The sequence below is a fragment of the Lithobates pipiens genome, unplaced genomic scaffold (genome assembly GCF_037356315.1).
Source record: "Lithobates pipiens isolate NorthernLeopardFrog02 unplaced genomic scaffold, aLitPip1_a1.2 Scaffold_23, whole genome shotgun sequence".
NCBI lineage: Eukaryota > Metazoa > Chordata > Amphibia > Anura > Ranidae > Lithobates > Lithobates pipiens.
Window position 1 is genome coordinate 310,705,846 of NW_027507785.1, and position 19,155 is coordinate 310,725,000.

The 19,155-nt window shown below is 41.4% G+C and overlaps 1 protein-coding gene across 1 annotated transcript in view; it reads left to right on the top strand.

The window, feature by feature from the left end:
- Positions 1 to 19,155, top strand: part of WLS (Wnt ligand secretion mediator) — a 77,144-nt gene that overhangs the window by 35,026 nt on the left and 22,963 nt on the right. Inside the window, exons 5-7 of the mRNA XM_077450502.1 lie at positions 6,918 to 7,054; positions 12,857 to 13,025; positions 15,887 to 15,984. Of these exons, the coding sequence (XP_077306628.1) occupies positions 6,918 to 7,054; positions 12,857 to 13,025; positions 15,887 to 15,984 (404 nt within the window). The remainder of the gene's footprint in view (positions 1 to 6,917; positions 7,055 to 12,856; positions 13,026 to 15,886; positions 15,985 to 19,155) is intronic.

The window sequence follows — 19,155 nt, forward strand, 5'->3', positions numbered from 1 at the left end:
CAACCCATTTTCAATGCCCTGGCTGAGGGAAGGAGGTTCCCACCCAAAATTTGACTGTACATGGCCCCGTCCATCGTCCCTTTGATGCGGTGAAGTTGCCCTGTCCCCTTAGCAGAAAAACACCCCCAAAGCATAATGTTTCCACCTCCATGTTTGATGGTGGGGTGGTGTTCTTGGGGTCATAGGCAGCATTCCTCCTCCTCCTCCAAGCAGTGAGTTGAGTTGATGCCAAAGATCTTGATTTTGGTCTCATCTGACCACAACACTTTCACCCAGTTCTCCTCTGAATCATTCAGATGTTCATTAGCAAACTTTAGACGGGCTGTACGTGTGCTTTCTTAACCAGGGGGACCTTGCAGGCGCTGCAGGATCTCAGTCCTTCGCGGCGTAGTGTTACTAATTGTTTTCTTGGTGACTATGGTCCCAGTTGCCTTGATATCATTGGCAAGATTCTCCCGTGTAGTCCTCGGCTGATTTCTCACCATTCTCATGATGCCACGAGGTGAGCCCCAGACTGTTGTCACCCTCTCACCAAGCGTGCTTGGTGATGGTCTTGTAGCCCATTCCAGCCTTGTGTAGGTCTACAATCTTGTCCCTGACATCCTTGGACAGCTCTTTGGTCTTGGCCATTGTGGAGAGATTGCAATGCGATTGATTGCTTCTGTGGACAGGAGTAATTTATACAAGTAACAAGCCTTGATAAGGAGCACTCCCTTTAAGAGTGCTCCTAATCTCAGCTTGTTACCTGTATAGAAGACACCTGGGAGCCAGAAATATTGCTGATTGGATAAGGGATCTAATACTTATTTCACTCATTCAAATGCAAATCAATTTTTTACTTTTTTGAAATGCGTTTTTCTGGATCTTTTTGTTCTGTCTCTCACGGTTCAAATAAACCTACCATTAAAATTATAGACTGATTATTTCTTTGTCAGTGGGAAAACGTACAAAATCAGCAGGGTATAAAATACTTTTTTCCCCTGTCTGTGTGTGTGTAAAATATATATATAATTTTATATACGCCTCAGTGTGAAAGGGGCCTAACACAAAAAAAGGAGGGAAGAAAGAGGTTAATTAGTGCTAATTATGGTTTACGAAGGATTAATGGGAGATTAAATAGGAACAAATACAGGCTTTTTTCTTTAATTTGCAGTTTGCTTTAAAGGGGACCTCCACCCTAAAGTGGAAGTTTCCCTCCCGTGCCAAAATTGCCACCTTTCGGGGGGGTGCAGATACCTTTTGTAATCCAGGTATCTGCACCCACTTCCGGGGATAGCTAGCCGCAGATTTTTTGTTTAAGGTGGCACTCCTCTTTAACTAACCTTTATGTACGTATCAAACAGCGTTCACACAAGAACTAGTGTAAATACCTTGTAACATAATGTTGTAACAGCTATTTAGCAATGATGCCCGCAAACATCGTTTGCAGGCATTATTTACTCTGGAGCACCAGCAGTGGCTCATGAGATTGAGGCACTAGAACAGGTACTAGCTGGACAGCCAGGTCCCTCAGATTCCACTACCACAATGGTCATAGTGGAGGACCAGGCCATACGAGGTGCGCCTTTGGAATTATTATTATAAGGTTTCTAGGTCTTGCCTTGTACATCCAAGTTCTATAGAGAATTTAGGTGCGTGCTACAGCCTTAAGATTAGGTAAGAAAACCTGTACTATGAGGGAGTGAAGGAAGACACCTCACTGTGCCACCTTCTGTTTTTTTCATTCTTTCTCCGAGGGGTGGGCTGTCTGATGCCACTATAGACTTAAGAATCCGTCTAGGTCTAGCTGACCTCAAGGCAATGGCCAACTTTATACATAATTTTCTCCCTGTGCTGGTAGATACTACTTTGCAATCGAGCAGTCACAAGGGGCCCCCAGTCTCAGACCTCCACTTCATTGACATGAATTTTAGATTTTCTTTGAGCCTGTAATCTTCTACAAGTGGTCTGACTCATCATTTCTGATGCCGCCAGCCCAGCAGAGCCTATTCATTTCAGAGGCTGAGGCCTGACTTACTGATGACCTTTCCTGCGCCAGAGAATGTTTGTCTAGAGCTGTTGACTTTAATGCTGAATGGTTTCAATTGTTTTCTTGTGCCATTTACTTCAGAATAAATGCATAATCGCAAGTGAAAGGGGAGACCAAATTGGTTTCTAATATGTAATCCATTGTACGATGATCTTGAAGTGTATCTGTTACCCTAGTAGACCTTTTGCGGCTTAAATCTTTTTCTTGCTTGTTCAAAGGGAGCCTTTGACAGAACTTGTAATGCAGCAATGTTGCAGGCTCCTAGCAAACTGATAGAACGGTGATATGAAATATTGGCAGTGACTGCCTCCCCTCTACATGGATATTGGGGGTGCACCTTAAAGAGAACCAGTCACAGCTGATCTGTAATGCCACATATACACGATCGGAATTTCAGCCTGCAAAAGACAGATGAGAGTTTTTTGTCGGAAAATGCGACCCTGTGTACGCTCCATCGGTCTTTTGCTGACCGAATTCCAGCCAGCAAAAGACTGAGAGCATGTTCTCAATTTTGCGGTCTGGAAAAGTTCCTATTCGAAAATGCGTTCATCTGTGGCAATTCCGACGTGCAAATTATCTAATGCATTCTTGGAAACAATTCTACGCATGCTCGGAAGCATTCAACTTAATTTTCTCGGCTCGTCGTAGTGTTGTACGTCAACGCGTTCTTAATGGTCGTAATTTCAGTGAACTTTTGCGTGACCGTGTGTATGCAAGGCAAACTTGAGCAGAATCCCGCCGGAAAAGCCGCCATATGTTTTTCGGATGAGAAATATGATCATGTGTTCGCAGCATTAGACTTTGAATATTCTGTTGTAAATTTGCATACCTACTTATGATTTTCATTTGTCCCCGTAGTAAGCATTTTTTTTTATCAATTATATGATTTAGGTACCATAACAAGTAAGATGGATGGCCATCTTGCAGGGTCACTTAAAGCCTGGAAATCTATACTTTAGGAACTTGTGAAGTACTCGTCAGAGATAACATGATGACCATTTTCTCAGAAATGCAGCCTACCTACAAAAATGAGAACCTTTTGATAGTAGTGATTTTTATTTTCCTAAACAGTTTACTCAACATTTTTCTTGGCACAAGCAACAGAAAAAGGGTTGCTTTCAATTGAAGGGTTGCTTTCAATTGAACATTAGCGCAAATCCCGGACAAGTCCCCAATTGTTTTGCATGTATCTTTTAGATCTTTTAGGTTTTTTTGCGATAAAGCAAGGGAGCAGAACGCTGTATTGTATTGTTGTGCTTTTACCAAACAAGAATTCTTTACGTACAATCTGCTTACAATTGTAGGAAAATTAAAAGAAGACCGAGTATAAGCATACAAACCACTGTCAATGCTCATTTGCTAGGAAGGTTAGGTAGGGTATGCTTGTGCGTTGTTTGTATATTTGTAATACTCTATGGGGTTGATTTACTAAAGGCAAATAGTCTGTGCACTTGCTCTAGATCTGAGGGGAAGATGCAAGTAAAATAAAAATAAAAAAAACAGCATTTTTGCTTGCACATGATTGGATAATAAAAATCGGCAGAGCTTTCCCTAACTTCAGAACGTGCCCTCAGATCTAGCGCAACTGCACTTGCAGTGTACATTTTATATTTGCCTTAAGATCAACACTTAAATCAACCTCTATATGTGGTGTATTGTTCTCCCACAATTTATACATGGTTTGTATGTACACCATTCTTGTTTGGCAAAAGCATGTTACCAGGTTTACACAAGAAGCCACGCAATTCCACAAACTTTGCAAGGCCACTTCAGGATCTGAGTCTCAAGATAGACTCCCTTGCATTGGATCGCTGATATGTGAAGGCGCATATGTAAAGACTAATGTCGCTTACACACGGGAAGATTTTCCCACGGGGAAATGTTGGATGTGAGCTTGTTGGCGGTAAGTCCGACCGTGTGTACACTACATTGGACAATTGTTGTTGGACTTTCCGCCAACAAATGTTGGCTAGCATGTTCTCAAATTTTCTGCCAACAAATGTGTGTTGTCTAATTTCCGGTTGTGTGTACACAAGTCCGTTGGACAAAAGTCCAAAGTACAAACACACATGCTCGGAAGAAAGGACGAGTCGGAAGCGCTCGATCTTGAAAAACTGGTGCTTGTAATGGTGATATCACATGACTATTGAACTTGCTTTTTGCCGTACGTCTTGTACATAACTACGTTTGTAATTTTTGGCCAACATTTGTGTGACCGTGTGTATGCAAGACAAGTTGGAGCCAACATCCTTCGAACAAAATGTCATGGTTTTGTTGTAGGAAAGTCCGATTGTGTGTCCGAGGCATAAGACCGTCTCCATTTTTGACACAATACGCCTTTGGATATTGAGCGCTCTCTAGTTTTTGAAGCCATTATAAATTATAGATATGTTGGAGATATGTTGCAGTGAGACCTTTTTTGGCTCAATATATCTCCCACAAGATGCTTTTGGGCCTTATGCAAAATATCTTGGCTTACGACACTGTGGCTGACATTCATGCGTGACCCTGGTGGACCACTTACTCTTATCCTTCTGAGGCATTTCTACTGTTTGGTAGAATGCTTGGGATTTAAACTACAGTTTTTGAAATTTCAAGCCCTTTTTTGTCCCTAAAGATGATCTACACTGTGTTTTTGAAACGCGTTGGACAGTTTTGGTTTTGTCTTCAGCTGGCTGTATATTTCTCATGTGTTTGTTTTTACTGTCACAAATATTTTTGTCATGTATGTTTTGATACATACATTTGTAATTTTTTATGAATACTGTTTGTGATCCATTTTACAATCCCAATTTGAGGAATCTTTTCTTTGTTAAAACATGTTAATATACCACAGGGTTCTGCCTCCTTGCTTTATCGCAAAGTAACCTAAAAGATTAGCGAAACCTAAAGATAAGCAGATCAGTAGAACCTAGTGGGTAGATAAACTGGTCTCTATTGGTTGTGGTGCAAATTATGGTATAGGGAATATGGCACAAGGACCTCAGTTGGTGGTCCCTGTTACCACCAACAATTGTAGTTCATAATATTCAGTGTATGCAATGCTACAGACTGTTGGAGTCTGAAAATTAGGTTTAGGGAATAGTGAGAGACTACAGTTATACTACCAGTGTGGTTGAATTGTATAGAGGTATGGTGCAAGACATAGAGTGTAAATTGCTTGAAACTGCTAGGGATCACAACCATTATAGCCCCATTGCAAATCAATACTCACTGCTGAATGCTTAAGTCCAAGGGCCACCCTCTTTTTGTAGTGTAGCGGTACCCCCATAGGAGCTGCTGGTGATTGACACTGGCTCAGCCAGGCCCAAAGCAAATGACCGTGGGCCCCTATGGTGTAGCAAAATTTGTAGTAGTTTTTAGTGTTAGCTGTCCCACATGTGGCTACTGCTCCCAGCACCACCTCATCAGGCCCTGCCAGCCCTCCTGGCTGCAGCTGCCTCTTTCCACTGATCGTGCCACCACTGTCCTCCTGATTGGCTCTGCACCCACCCTAGACTGCTCCATCCCAGTCCTCTTGGGCTTGCCTCCCAGTCCTTCTTCTGATTGTGTGTCACTCACCAGCCTTCTCGGCTGTTCCTGTTGCTCCTAGAGACTTGCCTGGCAGTGTTCTCCCATTGTCCTCCTTGCTCCCGTGCCTCCTGTCCAGGACACCTTCATCCTTCTTGAGGGCCCTGTCTACACCCGAGCCCAGGCCCAAGGTCAATCGCCCCCTCCCCAGACTGGGGAGCTTCCTCAAAGGCCTAAATCTCCTCCCCAGCTTGGCTGACCCTGAGTATTTGAGGGGCCTGCCCTCTGCCAATGTGAGTTGGGGATGGGTCAAGGCCTTCAGAATACTCCAGGCAGTTCCACCTTGCCTCCCCTCCCATCTTTCCAGAAGGTTCCAACACATTCTAGAAATAGGTGGGAGGTCTCAGTGATGCTGCCTGTGAGTTATCCAGCTCTCCCTGGATTCTTGCCCAACCCAGGAAACAAACAAGCAGGCTTGGCTACCAGCCAAGACTACATAAATGTATCTGTACTAGGAAAAAAAACCTATTTACACTTGCAGCACTAGAGGTTGCTACAGTAGTATGGGTGCATTTCTTTTTTTTTTTTTTTTTTTTTTTTTTACAAGATGTGGAATGTATCTTTTTAAGGAGAAATTCACATCCTGGGTAAAGTAACAGGTTGAGATTTAAGTGGAGCTCCACCCTAAAGTGGAACTGCCGCTCATTGGAACCCTCCCCCCCCCCCCCGGCGCCACAATTGGCACCTTTCAGGGGGGTGCAGATACCTGTATAGTACAGGTATTTGCACCCACTTCCGGCATAGATATCTGCGGATATTTACACCCATTCCTGCGGGTCCCCCGCTGTCTGCTGGGAAACACACGGATCCCAGAGACAGCGGGGACCATCCATATTGCGCAGTGTGACTCGAGCATGCGCAGTAGGGAACCGGGAAGTGAAGCCGCAAGGCTCCACTTCCTGATTCCCATACCCAAGATGGCGGCGAGAGATCGGCTTTGGGTGCCGACATCGCGGGCGTGCTGGGCGGGTAAGTGTCCTTATTTTAAAAGTCAGCAGCTGCAGTATTTTTAGCTGCTGACTTTTAAAAAAAAAAAACGGTGGAAACTCCCGCTTTAAGTGGCTAGTATCTATGTTCCCTGCAGGCTGCACGATTAAAGCCCCTTTCCCCAGAAATGTCCTATAATTACAAGTATAGGGGACAAATGAAAATAACCTCCCTGCTACCCTACAATGAAGGGCTGCTGTCCTAAGCTAGCCAGCAGATTATCTTTTAATTGATTGGTAGCTCCTAGATTGTCCATAGACTGCCGTCCCTGCTCCAGGTACATTGCATGTTTGCCTCCTGATTTATTTATTTTTTTTTATCCCCTGTGTAGTCGATTTTCCAGAATGGAGGCTTTACCAGAGTGTGGTTTGCTATGAAAACATTCCTGACACCGAGTATCCTAATCATTATGATCTGGTACTGGAGGAGGATCGTTATGATGACCCGACCGCCGGTGCTGCTGGAAAAGTAAGTGAATAGTAAATTCTTCTTTAGCAGATTTGCATTGTCTTAATAGCTGCAGACTGCAGATCCCGTACCTTCAATGACAACAGTAATGCGATACAGGAAATAAGAAAAAAAAAAATGCAACATAATACATAGTTCTTCAGTAAATGGGGTCAAATTAGATGAGCTGTTGCATTTTGAAAATTTTGACTGTTTGAAGTCTTTTGTTAACAGCGATTTTATATGGAGCAATCTGTCCCTTGACACCCATTTCATAATATTCCAAACTCTGCCGTCATCTCTTGGCAAATGTACCAGTTCCTGCAAAGATTGTACAATACTTGGTGACTTTGTCTTGTTAAATATGGCCGTACAAATATACCCTAACCTGGCAGATTGACTCCATAAAATGGGCCAAATAAATTAAGATTGTTCAGGAGTAAGAATTGTTGCTCATGACCTATTATGTTCATAAAATGCGCTAGAAAAAAAATGTATAATGCAAAGAATTATATCAAAACTTAATTACACCATGTGCAAAAAAAAGAAATAGAGTCCAAATAACTAATAGTCCACCATTCAATGTGAATAAATGTAAATAAATTATACGTTTTCGATAAATCTTCCCTCAATGGTAATAAAGTGCAGCTCTTCACACTTTTGGGCACCACACCACAGTGTTGCTCGCCAACACTGATGGGGAAATCAAGCTTCATGACCTGCTTTAGACATGTGCAATTTGTTTAGTTCTAAATTCGTTTTTTTATGAATTTCAACAAATTCATTAATTTGGAAATATCCATATTAATGAGAACCCCCCTAACAAATTTTTTCAAAAATTCACGAATTCTAAAATTTGTAAATTTGAAAACCCAACAGTTCTAAAATCTGTAATAACTATTATGAATTATTAAATTATAGGTATTGGAATTGCCTTTCAAATTTTGGCTGTTCGTGAACTTGGCATTTACGATTTTTTTCTGAAATGATGAACTATCCGAAATAACGAATGCCTTATGTAAATAATAATTAAATTACAATAGTAATAATATTATAAATTACGGACACCACACCACAGTTTTGCTCGCCAACACTGATGGGGGAAACCAGCTTTAAGACACGCTTAGACATGTGCAATTCGTTTCAGATTTGTTTAACGAATTTCTAAATATCCGAATTAACGAAAACCCGTTTAACGAATTTTTCTGAATATTCGTAAATTCAAATATTCTAAAATTCGTGTATTCGTAAATTTCATTATTCGGAATCAAATAACTAATAACTATTATGAAGTATTAAATTATAGGTATTGGAATTTCCTTTCAAATTTGTCTGTTTAATGAACGTAACGAATACGAATTTATGAATTATCCGAAATAATGAATGCCGTATCTAAACAAATGGAACGTATTGAATTAATAATAACAATAATAATAAAAATGTTTTATTAGTGTTTGTTATTCATTTCATTCCATTTGTTTAGATGCAGCATTTGTTATTCCAGATAATTCGTAACTTTAGATAAATTCGTATTTGTTATCTTCACTAACAGCCAAATTTGAAAGGAATTTCCGATGCCTATAATTTTAATAGTTGGTAATTCTTTTGGATTTTCATATTTTAGGATCTACTAATTGTGATCATAAAGAATGACCTGAAAAACTGAAAAAAAAATCAAACAAAAACGAATGAAACTAAAACGATCAAATTTTTTCAGCAGTTCACATGTCTAGTTTGCGATAAATCTTCCCTCAATGGTAATAAAGTTCAGCTCTTCACACTTATGGACACAACACCACCGTGTTGCTCGCCAACACTGATTGGGGAATCAAGGTTACCTTAGCCATTTGACCCTCCGTTTAAGAGAAGTCAACATGCATTTATATATAAGGGATCCTCTGGAAATGTAGCCCTCCACATACACCATTCTCAACTGGCTTCCTCCAAAGTTCCGAAAGATTAATCAAGGAAGCCATATAGTGTAAAACCATATGGGTAAAAAAAAATGTATTAAAGCATCCAAAATACTCACGTGTGTGTGTGTGTGTGTGTGTATGTGTGTGTATATATATATATATATATATTTTATTCTGAGAACAATGCTTAGACAATCACAAAGGCAGTCCCAGGAATCGAACGGGCAGCTTCTGGACCAGAAGGAAGATGCGTGATGACGTTGCATACGTTGACTTCACCTATTTGTGGCGTCATCCTCTAGTCTGGAAGAGGCCCTTTTCATTACTGGGATTTGCTTGTGTTTGTGTAAGCATTGTTTATATACAGTATATACTTGTGTGTATTTTGGTTGTTTTAATCAATTTTGTATCTGTATAATATTATACTATATGGCTGTCTTTTTATAAATCTTTCTGAGCTTTCTTTCACGTTAGATTGACTATTATATAGTTATTTGGACTGTTTTATTATTTTTTGCATATGGTATAATTACATTTTTAAATAATAATTCTTGTAAAAAAAATATATATATTTAAAAAAAATGTTACATTTTTTTTTGAATACAGCACTTTTTAAAATTTTAGTTGCCAATTATACAGTTGGCAGAAATTGTGAAATTTTGGCGTTTATATTGAAAATATGACTAATCATGCCAACAAAAACTGTCTTTTATTCAAGGATAATGATCACATGAAGCCATTTATTATCACATAGTTTTTTGGGCTCCTTTTAAAATCATAATAACAGAAATCACCCAAATAGCCCCAATGAAAGGTTTACATACCCTGGAAATTAACCTTTGCCATTTTAACCTGGGTGTGTCTGTACCAAGGCCAAACATTCCAAGGTATGTAAACTTTTTATCAGGGCCATTTGGGTGATTTCTGTTATGATTTAAAAAGGATCCAAAAAAACTAACAAATCACCCAAATGGCCCTGATAATTTTTTTTTACATACCCTGGAATGTTTGACCGTGGTACAGACTCAAAAGGTGGCGCACACAGGTTCAAAGTGCATTTAATTTCCCACATGTGTGGCTTTGTAAACCACAATTGGTGTCTGTGTATAAATAGTCGATGAGTTTGTTAGTGCTCCTTTGGATGCCCTAAGCAGGCTAGACACTGAGCCATGAGAAGGTAGAAAAGAACAGTCAAAAGACCTACGTAACAAAGTAATGGAACTTTATAAAGATGGAAAAGGATATAAAAAGATACCCAAAGCCTTGAATATGTCAGTACGGTTTAATCCATTATTAAGAAGTTGAAAATTCAGGGCTCTTGATACCAAGCCAAGGTGAGGTAGAGCTGCTCTCCAAAAAATGGTGTGGTTGTTTTTTTTAAGGAGCACGATTCAACGATACTTAAACAAAAAAGAGCTGCATGGTTGAGCTGCCAGAATGAAGCCTTTACTGCGCCAATGCCACAAAAAAGCCAATGAGGCGTGTCAAGGTGGTGTTGGGCATATTGTAACCAGGCTTTTTTGTGGAACTTGTGCAGTAAAGGCTTCTTTCTGGCAACTTGACCATGCAGCTGTTTTTTGTTCAAATATTGTATTGTGCTCCTTAAAAACAACCATGCCATCTTTTTCCAGAGCAGACTGTATTTCTCCTGAGGTTACCTGTGGGTTTTCCTTTGTATCCCGAACAATTCCTGTGACAGTTATAGCTGAAATGTTTCTTGATCTATTTGACCTTGACTTTGGTATCGAGATCCCCACATTTTCCACTTATTAAATGATTGAACAGTACTGACTGGCATATTCAAGGCTTTGGATATCTTTTTATATCCTTTTCCATCTTTGTAAAGTTTCATTACCTTGTTACGCAGGTCTTTAGCATGTTCTTTTCTGATCCCCATGGCTCAGTGTCTAGCCTGCTTAGCGCATCCGTGTGAGACCTAACAAACTCATTGACTATTTATACCCAGACACTAATTGTGATTTTAAAAGCCACAAATGTGGCAAATTAACCTTTAATAGCCATTTTAACCTGTGTATGCCACCTTCTGTATCTGTACCAAGACCAAACATTCCAGGGTATGTAAACTTTTCATCAGGGCCATTTGAGTGATTTCTGCTATTATGATTTTAAAAGGAGCCCAAAAATGTGATAATAATTGGCTTCATGTGATCACTAACCTTAAATAAGAGAGGTTTTTTTGGCATGATCAGTCATATTTTCCATATCAATGACAAAATTTCACAATTTCTGACAGGGTATGCAAACTTTTGAGCTCAACTGTATCTGTTGGTGTGCTACCAGCTGACATGGTACCTAGAAGTGCAATTTCTTTTCCAACTAATGACCCATTACATTGGTGCAGGGCATGTCATATAAACTACTGTTGCACCATTGTCTCGGCATGCTACTGCATACCCCTATTGCACCAAATCGTGACAACCCGCCCTCCCCCTTTTTTATTTTTTTTTAACTATTATCTATTTGGCACCAATTGTCAGCATTTTATTTTATTTTTTTTAAATGTCATAGCCTTAGATGATTCGATTGGTGGAAGGAAAGAAAATCGCTTGATTTCCTCATCAAAACAGTCAGTGTTAATACGAGAATGCCTCCTGCAGCCCTATTGTGTTCTGCTGATGAAGGGTGTAGGGAGCCTTCCTGGCCGACACAACACAATAGCGCTTTGGGAGGAATTCCCCCATCAACACTGACTGTAAAGCCAAGATCCATCCAGCGCCTGAACCAACTGAGTGAAGCTGAAAACGGGTCACAGAAGTGCCAGAATAACTGCACTCCTGTCCTCTATAGGAGAAGTAGTGCCAAAAAAGATTTGGCTATGCTTCTCATTTAAAGCCAATCTCCTGGCAAACAATTACTCTGATGAAATGCATAGAAGGGAGATGTTTTACCTGCCAACAAACTTGTGTTTCTGTCCATGCAGTCTTGAAATTTAGACTGGTAAGCTCATCTTTCTGTCACTCTGGCTCTCTTATGCCCTGTACACACGGTCAGACTTTTCAATGGAAAATGTGCGATCGGATCTTGTTGTCGGGAAATCCGATTGTGTGTGTGGGCTCCATCTGACTTTTTCCATCGGGAATTTGCGACACGCAAAGTTTGAGATCTGGATCTAAAATTTTCTGACAACAAAATCCGATTGTTTAAATTCCGATCGTGTGTAGACAACTCCGACTGCAACAAGGGCCACGCATGCTCATAATAATTTACGAGACAAAAGCTATTGGCTACTAGCCCGTTTTATAGTCCCGTCGTATGCGTTCTACATCACCGCGTTCTGAACGATCGGATTTTCCAACAACTTTGTGCGACCGTGTGTATGCAAGACAGGTTTGGGCGGAAAAAATCTGACAGATTTTGTAGTCGGAATGTCCGACCGTGTGTACAGGGCATTATTCTATCAGCATGTTCCTTGCACTGCAGCAGAGCTGATTGGCTTCTTGTGCTGCTCCTCTCTTCCCCAGTCTTGAGTTCTGTTGCACAGGGGACTACAAAAGGCTAATACGAAATCAAAACCCGGTACTTACTTTTAAATGCAAGTCACGTATGTTTAATGTCATATTATTGGGCTTCTATGGATAACCGTTATTACATACTAAAAACAACCATATGCAGCCCCGTAGACAGATTTTAGGGTCTCCATAATGGCAGCACAGAGATTGGGGTCTCTACAATGGAAGCACGAATGGGGCTTCTATGGGCACAGAGCTGGATTAATGCTTCTTCTCCCTGGAGTTCACCTTTTAAAAAATAGTTTTGGCTGGAGTTAAGGTTTTGGTATATTTTCAGCACTGTAGTTCCAACCTGCAGTGTTTTGAATGATGAATTGTTTCTGGTTAGCAAATATTTATCCTATGGATATCCTTTTAATCCTATTTTCTTTCTTCAGGGTTATATTCGCTCTGGGCATCTCCATGACTTTTATTAACATTCCCGTTGAATGGTTCTCTATTGGGTTTAACTGGACATGGATGCTGCTTTTCGGAGATATCCGCCAAGGCATCTTCTATGTGATGCTCCTTTCCTTTTGGATCATCTTCTGTGGGGAACACATGATGGTAAGAATTGTAACTTGACCGGTAAGCAGAGGCCGCCTCCTGCTTCCTGATACTTTGGACCTGGTCACTTTTCCCTCTACTCTTTTCAGAGCTGCCCAGCAAAACGAAAAACCCCTTTTTACCAAATATCTGAAAAATTTAAGTTGGCGGAGCCCTAAGCTAGCCCTTTTACTGCCGAACGGGAATGCAAGTAAAGCTGCTTGGGAGAGTACTTGTTGTCCTGCTGCCTGAACTGCCATTCTCCTCTTGTATTTTAGAGATGCCACATGTTGAACAATCTGTCTCCAACACTTTTGAATATATCAAATGCCTGGTCCTTGCCGAATCGTGTGATGTGGTTTCTTCAGCCGATCCCCTACCTCACCATAGGGTGCACTATTGATGTAGGGATCAGCGGAAGGAGCCACCAAGTGCAAAGTGGACACCATGCGTCCAACACTCCTGGAAGTACCAGATGTTGAACTTTTTTTTTTTTTTTTTTTAATAGGTAGCGATATCTTTTTTTTTTTTTTTTTTTTTTTTTATAGTAGAGAATGGTGGTGCAGTCGGCAGGACAGGTTTTTAAAAGCTACTTTAAAAAATATATATATATATATATTTTATTTTTTTATTCAATTAGGAGGTGACAAGATTTCTTTTAAAGTAGTAGTCATCTAAAAAGTTTTTGTAGACGCTAGCTAGTCTCCAAAGAATTGTGGCTATTCTGAGGGGCTCCCACTTTCCCTGACCATTTTTTTATTTTTTTATTTTTTTTATTACAAAAAAATTTAAGATGGAGAGTTGGAACACACAAAGGTGGGAGGGAAACCCAAAACTCCCAGGCAGAGGAGAAGAAATGGAATTTGTCACCCTGGGACTTTTGGTTTTAGTGACTCTCTTAATCTGATCAAATTGTTGGCTTCCCAGTTTTGGTTCTATTCCATTAACCTTAGCTCAAAGGGGTTGTAAAGACTCGAGTTTTTTCCCCTTAATGCATCCTATGGCCCCTTTTTCCCCGTTTTACTTACCCGAGCCCTGAATTTCTGTTGGTGTGTCCCTCTTTCCATGGGTTTCCGGCTCTTGATTGGATAGATTGATAGCAGTGCAGTCCTTGGCTCCCGCTGCTGTCAATCAAATCCAATGACACGGGCACTGGGGGGCGGGGCCGAGTCCTGCATTCGGCCACTATGGACATCGAATGCTGGACTCGGGAACATGCCCGCAAGGTAACCCCCCTCGGGAGAGCGCTTCTCCAAGGGGGTTATCTAATGCGGGGAGGAGCCGTGAGAGCAGGGGCGGACTGACAACTTATGGGGGCCCCCAGGCAATTGGAGATTATGGGGCCAAACAGTATACAATCACACAGTATACACATACATGTATACACAAACACACACACACACACACACACACACACACACACAGTATACAATCACACAGTATACACAGACATGTTTCTATTGGCTGAGAAGGTACTGGAGAGGTGGGGCAGCTATAATCTCTAGATTTTTTTTAGACCAAAAGGATGTTGGTAAGGGACATTTCAGAGACAGATGTAAAAAAAAAAAAAAACACAAATTTTTACATACTGTCCCTGGTTTTTAGCGCTGTCAATATAGTATATATTTTTTTTTTTGCTGCGATTTTCTTGGGAATTAATGATACTATATATTTGTGTGTCCCTGGTTTTACTGAGGCTGGCAACCCTGATGGGGCCCCCTAGTGGCTTGAGGCCCTTGGGCAGTGCCCGAATGGCCCAATGGTTTTTTTTTTCCTCGTGGGAGAGTGCATATGATCAGCACAGGGCCAATCGGCACTTTCCAGACAGAGGGTCAGGGGTCCTGCAGCCTCATAGGACAGTCAGGGGGAGAATGAAAAATCCTCCAACAAGCTTTAACCAGACACTCATAAAAGTCACAAGACTGCTCTATACGGCTGATGAAAAAGGTATTTAGTAGTTTATATTTACTAAAATAATCGTATTTCCATGTTCTGTGTACTGTGGGAGACCAGATATAATGAATGTGGGCTCCTGGGATTAGTAACACTTTAAAGGATAGCTTCACTTTAATAGAAAAAAATAAAACAAATAAAATAATAAAGCTTATACAATTGCTACAAAGTCATATTGTTTAATGTTAATATGTTAATAAAAATGACCTTTCCTGTTCGATACACAGCCATTTTGATAAAATTCAATGTAATATGGCAACCTGGAGGCGTTCTGTACATACCAATACATTGACTGCTTTTCTGAACACACAGTTCAGAATACCTCCAAAATCGTTGTTTCCTTGTTGTGTGATTGGCTTATAGATTTCCCCAAAAGATGCAAGTCAAATTTAACACCCTGTGCAATAGGGGGTTTGCGTTTTTGGTGAGATACTCCACATAGGTTAAATACTTCTAAAGAAATGCAAACCTTGCAGCTTTTCTCCCTACAACACTGAGAGTGCACCATGTGATTATAATGAACCAGACCCTCCCCATTCAGATTCATTCTGCAAAGGATGTGGTGTAACAAAGAGCTATTGTTTGTGTGATACAATGTTTGTTAAAATATCTGCTATATACATTGATCACACAGAGGGGATTGGTTATTTGTCTATTGATCAAATGTGTATATATATATATATATATATATATATTTTTTTTAGACCCAAAGATTATAAATAAATAAAAATATACTCATAGACAGCATTTCTTAACTGGTTAAATCAAAAGATTTGATGAGAGAGTGCAAAGGGCACCTGTCCTAATTTGTATGGCTTTATGCAGTCTGCGTCTGTTCTCTCTGCTACTCAGGCCAGAATGTATTGACTTACATGTTCATTGCTAAATGTATTAGTACTTAAATATCTTTACTTTTTTTTCCACTATAGGACCAGTCTGAAAGAAATCGTATATCTTTATACTGGAAGCAAGTTGGACCCATAGCATTCGGCTCCTGCTGCCTTTTTATATTTGATATGTGTGAGAGGTAATTGGGGTTTTGTTTGTTCTGAATGGGCAAAGTCTAGGTTCACGTTTAAAAATCGTTCAATTTATTGGTATGAACAAAACGCCACAGGTACTGTGTAAAAGCTAGAATATGGTGCTGACTTTTTACAAGCGATGATGGAACAAAAAACAGCAAATCAGGTGTGGCCTGTCACTGTATTCTAAAATTTCATAATAATGCTTCTCTACCAGGCCAATTCTGACATTCTTCTCCATGTAAAAATTAGCTTTTCTTTTTTTTTTTTTTTTTGCTGCAAAATGATTTGAAGCCCCTAAACATCATATGTATTTTTAAGCAGAGGACCTAGAGAATAAAATGGTGGTCGTTGCTTTTTTTTTCTTATCACGCAGTGTTTGCAGCAGCTTTTTTAACCACTGCTTGCCCGCTCTATGCAGAATGACGGCCAGCAGGATGGCGTTATTTTCCTGACTGGGCCTTATATGATGATCAGCAAGATAAGCCACTCACACACGTCCGGTCCTGGTAAAGAGCCTATGACGTAGGCTCTTTACCAGGTGATCAGCTGTGTCCAATCACATCGTAACCGGGAAGTGCCGTTCAGATCAGATTTTCCTCTATTTGTGCTGACAAGGTGTGAGTAGCAGAGAGCCGATCAGCAGCTCCCCTGATGTGGGGTCTGCGCTGATGATCAGTGCATTGATTGTCAGTACAGACCCATCCAGGGTGCCCACTAGCACCCACCAGGGATACCATCCAGTGCTCATCAAGGATGCCAATCAGTAATGTCCATCAGTTATAAGTGCCCATCGGTGCTGCCTATCGGTGCATATCTGTGCCGATCAGCTGCTCTCCTGACGGGGGTTTGCACTGATAATCAGCGCATTGGTATCCTTGATTATTCTGTACTGATAATCAATGCGCTGATCGCCACTGATATGCACTCATAGGTGGCAGTGATAGGCGGCAGTGGTGGCCACTTTTAGGCGTCACTGGTGGCCACTTTTAGGCGTCACTGGTGGCCTCTTTTAGGCGTCACTGGTGGCCTCTTTTAGGCGTCACTGGTGGCCTCTTTTAGGCGTCACTGGTGGCCTCTTTTAGGCGTCACTGGTGGCCTCTTTTAGGCGTCACTGGTGGCCTCTTTTAGGCGTCACTGGTGGCCTCTTTTAGGCGTCACTGGTGGCCTCTTTTAGGCGTCACTGGTGGCCTCTTTTAGGCGTCACTGGTGGCCTCTTTTAGGCGTCACTGGTGGCCTCTTTTAGGCGTCACTGGTGGCTTCTTTTAGGCGTCACTGGTGGCTTCTTTTAGGCGTCACTGGTGGGCTCTTTTAGGCGGCACTGGTTATCAGTACAGACCAATCAAGGATACCAATCAGTAATGCCTGTCAGTGCTGCCTACCAATGACACCTACAAGTGCCCATCAGTGCTGCATATCAGTACTTAATGACAACATTTTATAACAGAAACGAAGAAAAACTGTTCCCCCCCCCCCCAAATTTTTGGTCTTTTTTTTTTTTTTGTTTAGCAGAAAATAAAAAAATGCAGGGGTGATCGAATACCTCCAAAAGAAAGCTCTATTTGTGAGGGAAAAAAAATGATAAAACTTTTGTTTGGGTACAGTGTTGCATGACTGCGTGAAATTTTCCAGTATTGAAGTGATTTAAAAAATTTTGGGGAAAAGATACACTTTAATGTTTGGCAAAATGTGGTGAAACCAGAAGTGACAAAATCCTAGTTGCTTCCGTTTTCTTATACCATTAAGATGATTGGGTACATTCTGTCCTCTGTCATCTCACAGATCTTCACTGTAACTGATACATCTGGAAGAGAGCTTGTTGTTTTGAAAAACAGACTTACTGGTCAGATCACTATACACACATACTGTATGCACATCCAGGGCCACTGATAAGGCAGTACAGCCAGCCCTACTGTACTGGGCCCGGGCCCCATCAGTTCAAAAGGGGGAGCCCGGGCACCTGCTGAGCAGGAGAGCCAGCTGTACTGTCTTATTGCAGACACCGATCCTCTTCTGCCTCCCCCTGCAGCACTGCCAGCTTCTCCTCCTTATTCTCTCTCTGGCTGCACTGCAGGGGGATTTGTTCTAGCACATGTGCCCCTTCCATCTGCTCTCCGGATCCCCTGGATCCCCTTTCCCCTGCAGCCCTGCTGGGTTTCCTCCTCTCTTGCCAGCAGCTGCTAGGGGCACACACAGGGATGTTTCCGGTAGGGAGGGGGGGGGGGGAAGGGGCTGGTAATTTATTGGCTTCTTCCTTTCCTGAATGAACACACTGAGCTGGTAGGTACCAATCACTGCTGTGTCCATCACTGAAGCATAATAAACATTTTACTATGCTTCAGTTTGTGAATGACTAGGAAACCTCAGAGCGCTTCCTATTCATTTATCTGTGCAGCTGAGGCTTAGTCATTTTCGGCTGGGGGGGGGGGGGGGGCTGTCAGGTAGGCTGTATGGAGCCCAGTGGTTTATAATCGCAGCCTTGTGCATATTACCTAATCCTGAATGGGCCAAGTTTCATGTTATTCATTCCTATACTGAGCAGGAAAGCTTGTGTCTAGTCCCCCATCATACAGGTGTGCCATGAATTTGAGAAGATAAGTCTAAGGTCATTTTACATTTAAAGTGGTTTGTAAACCTCAGTCATTAACAATGCATATCCCTTTTTTAGTGTGTACTTGCCTCAATCCATAGCAAGTGTTATTTCTGTCCACAGCCCAGTTCCCCTGCTATCTGCATGAGTCACTTCCAACAAGTTTTTCGTGAGACCGAAGGGGTAAAATAGTGACAGGGGAGGGAGCTCCAGCACACAGCCTGTGATTGATAGCCCAAGTTCTATTCCTGTATGCTGTGTAAAGGGGGTATGTCCCTTCCCTCCTATCAGTTCTCAGATTTTTCCTCACAAAGTGTAAATGCAGCTCCCTGCCCTCCCTGCTTTCTGAAAGCTTAAACAAGCTGTATAAATTCTAGACTTTGACTAGATTTACCGAACACAAGACTGCAGATAAAGAGGTAAAACTTATGTAGGAGGATTTGATTCATCTCTGTGTATCACCTGAGGCCAGTCACTTCACCGGGTATATGTAAGAATTTTACAACCACTTTAACCACTTGCCGCCCGCCCTAAAGCAAATGGACGGCGGCAAAGTGGTTTCATAATCCTGACCGGACGTCATATG